Here is an 8,113-nt window from a genome sequence, read left to right as displayed (position 1 = left end):
AGGTCCTAATTCGGAAGGAATGATGCATGCCTAAGTTGGGCATTCCTAACAGTTGCCATACGTGGCCCAAATGGTGGTGGCCGAGCGCACGCTTAAGTTGGGCATTCCTAACAGTTGCCATACGTGGCTGAAATGGGGACGGCCGAGCGCACACCTAAATTACGTGGAGTGGAGCTCTCAAACTTATATGTAGGAATATTTACAGACATCTCAGTGTCGGACGTACACTTACGTGTAGAGGTTAGGTCGCTATAAGAGAGCTTTCAACAAAATAAAAGTTTTTACAATTTAATCCATACAGTGTCTTGATGAGGTATTCCTCATGAGATTTCATTAATGTCTCCCAATGACAGCCTAATAAAGGTATTCTAATATGGGCCTAATGCGGTTGGCCTCATTGGATAGTCATTGGGAAAGCCTAATGCGGCTTTCCGAATTAGGTAGTAGCGAATATTCCGCTTTACATACCGCATGCGGACCTGATGGGACTGTCCCATTGGGGCCTAACCGGCAAATTAGGCTAGCCTAATGCGAACCTAATATCTGCCTAACTGAAATTCTAGTCGGGTACGATATAAGACAAAAATGGCGCTGGCAGAAACACAGTTCGCATAAACATACTATAGATGACATGTCGCTGATCTATTCCTATTTTGTATCATAATAACCGCACACCCGTTATCGTTCCCTTTGTATGTTGCATTATTGTTGTAACTTCTTAATAAATCTTCAAACGACCTATGTTTATGTAACATTTTTTTCCTACTTATATCCGTAGAACACACTGACAAAGTTTGATCGGAAACAATTGGGACACCCCGTATATTTCGTTAGTCACATGTTTCATGAGTAGAAAAAATTTGCAAAAAGTACTTCTATTTTAAAACGTAATTTTTTTGTATATACTTATCAGTGATAAACATTTGCGCAATTAGTCGTGCTAAGAAACGAAACACTTTAAGAAAGATTGCAATTTATATCAATCTATAAGACTTCTTAACTTGAAAACTACACGATTACGTTTATGATTTAATATGATATGTATCCTTTTTTTAAAGTACGCAGTTTAGTAGTTACATCTATCACATTTATTCCAATATCCGTAAACGTCGCGTTTGCATATGAATGTTTCGCAAAAATCTTGAAGGGAAGGTAAACGATGTCTGAAGGTAAACATGCCCGAACTTACCGGAGATGATAATGAGAGTAAGGTTGTAATTTGTAACCAAGACCTGAAGCATCCGAAGGAAATGAAAGAAGTCTGGTAACATTTAAGAGTGTTGAACAGGGTAGTAGTATTCTAGGGATCACTTAAGCGCCAATTAACATATTACATCTGAGTTTCGAAGACCTACATCGGTAATGTGATAATACATATTCAAATAAGGCTCTCGCATTTTGCAAGGGAACCGTTTGAAGGGGACCAGAATGAAGGAGGTCGAAGGTGTGAGATGAAAGATCGATAGAATAAAAGAGACTGGAGTCTCTCTTACTGAAGCAATTACATTAAACTATATTAGACATCGTTAGCTTAATCAAGTTAAATTAGACTCTCTTTAATTAATTGAACTGTTTCTTTAGATTCTCTCGGAAAGCCTCGGTAACGTCATTCGATCTGAATTATCATCAGGACGGAAGTAACCTTTAAATTATTGTCATTCGTATCAGTTTAACGTTTTATACACATACTGTGCACGGTAAATGCATTTCTAGTTTGAAGTAATTACTCCACTGAGTATTGAGTTGTACACTTATAAATGAAAGATACGTTTTCCTAAAGGAATTTCTTGTGTAATTTAATTATTATACGTTGGAAAATAATGTAATTTAAATATTGTATATGATATATGTATGTAAAACGTGTATTTTCTTTGAAAAAATTTTTTAAGAAATCGAATCGGTATTCCCTCTTCGACTGTTGACAGGTCGAAAGTAAACCACTTGCTGTGTAGGGCTGAGTTATAGCATTTATAATTATATTACATGTTACGTTAGTCAAATCCCTTTTTTATGAAAATTTTGTACTTTATATTTGTGAAATAAATAATGTGTAAATATGAAATATTGAATATGATTGTGAAGAGCGCTGATAGTATACAGCGTTCGATTATCACTGAGCATCTACATATAGCAGTGAAAGGGTTAAGTAGTAATTAAATAGGAGGTCAGGGAAAGTTTGATACTAGAATTTTCCTAATATCAAGAGTTATGTCACCGTGATACTTGAAATTTCTTCAAATTCTTTAAGTACATTATATAGAAGATTAACGTAAATTGACAAATTATTCCGTATGAAATGATATAGCAGTACAACACAATTCGTAATCGTTGAACTCCCTCACATTTGAATAGTAAAGCTGTCGAACTTTTTTGGAAGCTAGATGTAGTTTATATGTTTTAACATAATAAGCCTATCATTTTTGGAGAAAGTCACAGGGTTGAGAGACTGTTGATCATCAATTAACTTTTGCTTCAGTAATGCTTTGCAAGTGAAAAACTGATCAACGAACAATCCAAGTATAACTCATTTATGAAATTGTGAACTTATCTCACTTAGAATAATTCCCTTGATTAAAACTAAAATTGCTAAAAATTAATTAAGATAAAAAATTAAACTTTTATTCTATAATTAATCTTTCATTAATTAAAATTCTAAACTTTTATGCAATACACTTCAAGGAATGCGTTCGTTGTTCAATTGCCACCTCCTAACAATCTCCAAATAATTTCACTTCTTGACAACAAAATTAAGTTGACGTGTGACAGTTTTCAAGAAATACACAGGGTGTCAAACTTTGTCAACATGTTCTGCGGACATAAGTAAGAAAAGATAGGTTCTTTGAAGCTTTGTAAAAAAATTATAACAATACGAAACACGAGGAAAATGGTAACGGATGTGCGGTTGTTATGATACAAAATAGGAATAGATCAGCGATATGTACATCTAAATATGTAGTCTATTTATGCGAGTTGTGTTTACGATCTGAAGTCGTTAAAGGTGTTGAATGTAACTTTTGTCAGTGTCATTCTTGTCTTGTATCGTAGTAACCGCATGTTCGTTACCGTTTCCTTCGTATTTCGTATTTTTGTTACAATTTTTTAACGATGCTCCAAACGACCTATGTTTGTATTAGGTCCACGCAGAAGTTTCCATCCCTTGTAAATTGATGGCGCTAAAGGCGCTGTTTGTTCCTTTTCTTATTTAAATTTTCATACGCGGTATTTATACTGAATATATGTAGGTGTTAATGTTATATTACTAGTATTCTTATGAGAACTAATTATAAATATACAGTAGAGACTCGATTATCCGAGGTGATGTGCCTACCTCGCATAATCGAAAACTCGGATAATACGGAAGAATCGATGGGTGTTCATAATTCCTGCAATAAAATGATAAAAAACATTTTGATAATGTAAAATTGTACACGTATTTGAGTCTAATCAACTATTTATTAAATAATTATCTAACTACGTTTTAAATAATACTAATACTATTTATTAAATGATTAATTAAACTTAAATACACGTACTATAATACATTATCAAAATGTTTTTTATAATTTTATCGAACGATTTATGAATTCCCATGAATGACCCATCGGCTAAAAAAAATGTAATTTTTAAATTTTATTTAAGTTCAAAGCACCTCGGTTGAACGTGGCGCGGATAAACGAGACTCCACTGAAATAAAAAATAAATACACATTCTCCTAAAATATGCGATCGAAACTTTTGCATATACCTAATATAACACTTTTTTTCTTACTTATTCTACTCACAGAACATATAAAGTTTGATCGAAAAGAACTGGGACACCCTGTATATATGCAGGCAATCGTGTAATAAACTTCAAGAGCTGAAGTCTTTACAATAAAACAGGATTAGGATATTTAAAATGAATTTTGCTCCAAATAAAGTTAGACATGGAAAATATTGCATTTACAGGCATTATGATGGCATAAATACCGGAATAATATTCTAACTGTAACTTCAATGACCTCTACTTTGAATTAACGATTCACATATAAAGTGAAATTGATGCATCAGATTATACTTAATTTACGAATTTTAATGGAATCGAAACTGATTTCTGTTTGAATTTTCTAATTCGTTGGATGCGCCGTCATTAAATAAATGCCGAAATTTATTTCAAATTTAAACTGATAACATTTGAATTTACTTTAAACTCGTCGTCCTCCGTAAATTCACTGTAACAAGTTCAATTGCCCAACCTATATTATAATTAAGTTACCTATACATATACATATATACACCCTTACGTATTTTGTAGCCCACGTTTTATTCTTGAATTGAACGGGAATGAAATTTTCATTTGCCAAAGTGCAGAATACATGTCCAATTATCTCGCGACTTTACCAAACGTCCTCGTATTGTCGTTTTATTTTTAATTCCATTACACTAATCGAGAAATAGTTTAGAACGAGATTATTTTCAATCGCGTTACTCCGGTTATAAAAAACACGTAACATATAATTTTACGCTGTTTTTCGACATATCGATCCGTATAGGGGAATTTAATATTGGGCCAAATTGAAATTTCAATTTCACGCTTTCTCGATTTCACTGGCAATAATTACAAATTGCGACCATGCTGTGTAAGAATCAGCAGTTGATACAGTTAATATAATACGTCCAGCGTATCGCGAATCTGTACTTACATTAAACTACCGACAAATTGAACCATCGTGAAATTAACTTACATTCGATATCGCGAAGTGATAATCACCGATTTTGATGAAGTTTTGGTTATTTGGTAGATCTCGCAAAAATATTGGATAGCTATTTTTTTTTTATTGGCAATCCTTCACATTGAAGGCGTGAAAGTCGTCCTCATAGATGAGGGTAATAAACATATTTTTTAATCCTTTTTATATTTTTCAAATTTCAAATTTGTTGTTGAAAAATACAAATTTCACCAATTTTCATAAAATGTAAAAAATAACGCGACCTTAAAATCTCAAAGTCGGGGATAGTAAATAAATTAAGTCCAATATGTATCTCGAATCGCTAAAATTTCCCAAAAGTAGGGAATTTTTTGTCAGATTATCCGAAACGCCTGAAAAATCGTGGCAACAGTACACTCTGTATAGTGAGAATGAAATCATTAGAAAATGAAATTTACTAAATTTGATACAGAAATTTAAACTTGATAAAATGTAATTCTTGAGAAATATGTAAATGTTTAATTTGCAAATTTGTCCTGATTTTGTATATTTAAAAAAAAATTGAATATTAGTATTTTGAAGGAGAATTTCAAGTGAAAAAAATATGCACGGAACATGCTATCTACTTTATTTTCTTATTTCACGATAACGTTGTTGTTTGACTGTTCACGCCTGTAAATAGAATTTCATACTTCAATTCTAATGGAGTTGTAAAATAGACTGCTACAAAAAATACGTAGGACGTTGCACGAAAGGCATGGTTGTAAGTATGACTACTTACCTGGTAATCTTACAAATTGATAGAAAAAACGCTGCTACTCTAGCCAATTACGTTTAACTGTTTATAATTATATGTTTCTAATTATATAGTTTTCTCGTGTAATAACCAACATATATGTAGGTATTTTTTATTTCGTTTTTGAAATATCGAAAATATAAATTATAAAGCAATTTTCACTATCGTCATTATCCTGATAATAATCTAATTAAACATTTCAGTACGAAAAATCTCTAGGATTACTGTACTATTACACATTTGCAAAGAACCAAAGTGAAATATTAAAAGGCTAATAGTAGGTGTATTTCAAGCTAGTATTAACGTTCGCTACCTGTTAATATAGGAGAAAACAATTTGTCGTTTAAAACGACCGTTAAATATAAATGCTTTTGCGTTAAACTCCTACTCATTAATCAACACGTTAATTATCGTAATTCCTTTTGAGGTGTATCACAAATTCCATTTTGTTCTGTGCAAATACATTCGTTTTAAGGGTAGTAGTATCGAACAGGACATCCGACATAATGTGCATAAATTATTATTATACGTGCGAGTTCTTATTAATATTTAAAGAGTGAAGAAATCCACTAATCAAATCATTTTCCGTCGTTAATATGCAAGATAACAGTTAATTGCTGTTAACGATGAATTAAGAGGGGGAGAGAAAAAAAAATGGAAGGCAATTCACGGCTCTCTCGAAGTCTTCGTGAGAGAGTGACAAAAATGTGCGACGCATTGGGAAGACGTAGGGTGGTTTCTAGGGGCTTGATTATTATGAAAGAGCACCGCAACGCTGCGCGAGCACCGTGCAGTCTGAGGACTCTCACTTATCACGGAACCGTGATAACAACTACCTACCTACCACCCCTCCTTCATCTTCTTCTTCCCTTTCCTCCCTCCCTTTCTTTTTATTTCACATTCTGTCTTCCCTTAATCTTACTATTACAAACATAATACGTAACACTCGTATTTTTTAATTCGACTTGTTTGAACACTTGATCACGGGATTGATAAATATGTGTATGTAAATAATATAGGTAGATTTAACTCTCAAGGGAAGTTAAGTCGAAAATTTTAAAAAATTTGAAACTTTGTAGGAATGTAGTGCAAGTGACGCTAATAACGAAACTATTTTGTGTTTCGGCGATGAAACGGCCCTAGGGGTGAAAACGTCCCTAAAAAAAAATTGGGAGTTTTCAAATTATCGTGAATATTTACAAAACCGTACAAGATATGGGGAAAAAATTAAATTCAAAATTGTGTGGTTTTTGAGGTCCCACATTGCGGTGTTAAAGAATTCTTGGAGAAAGAGTCGTGGGGATAAATTTTGAAAAGAAAAATGTTTTTTAAATATTCTTTGTGCCTACAATGTGGGGTATAAAAAACTACACAAGTTTGAATTTAACTTTTTTCCATAGATTGTACAGTTTTGTAAATATTCACGAGAATATGAAAATTCACAATTTTTTTGATGTAGTGTTTTTACCTCTAAACTACATTTCTGTAGTTTCAAATTTCTTTTAATTTTCGTGTTGCCGATCTTCCCTTGTCAGTGTTATTATGTCTTTCAAATAATTAGCTACACTTTATTTTGACTAGTGTTAAATGTGACACTTTTTTTTAGATAGATGTAGACGCAGCTTTACAGCTCTATAGACAACTCAAAATATTCTTAAACGACTTATACAGCACTATATCTTCAACACTTCGACTCTATTCACAACATTTCATCTAGCTAATACTGACTCTATCTGCAAGGAAAAACATTTCCATCGCCTTCTTTCTCTGCCATCGTACACGCATGCTATTTCACGATTTCTCCATTAAAAATGGCCTACGCAGTGGACCTAACTTGTACTTCTTCTTTCACAATCTTCGTTCTACGCCTCTTAAAACTACGTACGAAGAGGCAACATTTTTACGAAACTACAATAGCTACTACTTGTACAACTATTGTGATCTTAAAAAAAATCGAGTATCCTGTATTTAATCATCAACAAACACAAGTAAAACAGGTAAACTGGGTTTCTCTTATTATGTTTCTATCCTTTCAACTTTCTACAATTATTTCAACATGTATTAGATCATCTCATAAGTTCGTGCCGAAAGCGGAAAATATTTTAATGAAGATCCAAGGAAATACGACAACATAATGGTCTTAAAAAAAAAAAAAAAAAGTTGTAGAATGAGAAGGCGCTTACGTATATTTCTTTTTTTCTTAAATTAAATTTAAAGATTCGTTGGAAATATTGATTCAAACTACAAAATTCAGTACGAACTTATGGAATGACTCCATATTTTTTGATCTTCTTCGAAAGTTGTGTCAATTAAACGCCGCAGTATTTCATCTAGTGTCATTTCGTTATAAAAACGCTAACAATAGTGATTCTCTCTTGTATTCATTTTTATACACAGCATCTGAACCTATATTTCATCGAATATATTTATCTGTGTACAATTAGTGGCCGATACGCTTCCAGTTGAGTATTTTCTAAGAACAGTCGCACTGCCAATAATTGCGTAGGATTATCCGTTTGAAAAGTAATGACAGCCCGTGCAGAACTAAGTGACAGATATTTTCACCTTTTTGACGTTTCCTTGTTATCGATTGGCTGCTCGTTAACGACGCATTCGCTGTCGGGTTTGAC

General features: G+C 32.9%; 1 protein-coding gene across 1 annotated transcript in view; it reads left to right on the top strand.

The window, feature by feature from the left end:
• The first annotated feature begins 1,175 nt into the window (after positions 1–1,175).
• The window catches only part of LOC108574495 (limbic system-associated membrane protein-like), a 169,669-nt gene continuing 162,731 nt past the window's right edge, over positions 1,176–8,113 (top strand). The window contains exon 1 of the mRNA XM_017937100.1: positions 1,176–1,206. Within this exon, the coding sequence (XP_017792589.1) occupies positions 1,176–1,206 (31 nt within the window). The remainder of the gene's footprint in view (positions 1,207–8,113) is intronic.

Source organism: Habropoda laboriosa, unplaced genomic scaffold, assembly GCF_001263275.1.
Source record: "Habropoda laboriosa isolate 0110345459 unplaced genomic scaffold, ASM126327v1 scaffold193, whole genome shotgun sequence".
Taxonomy (NCBI): Eukaryota; Metazoa; Arthropoda; class Insecta; order Hymenoptera; family Apidae; genus Habropoda; species Habropoda laboriosa.
This window is presented reverse-complemented; position numbering and strand designations above follow the sequence as displayed.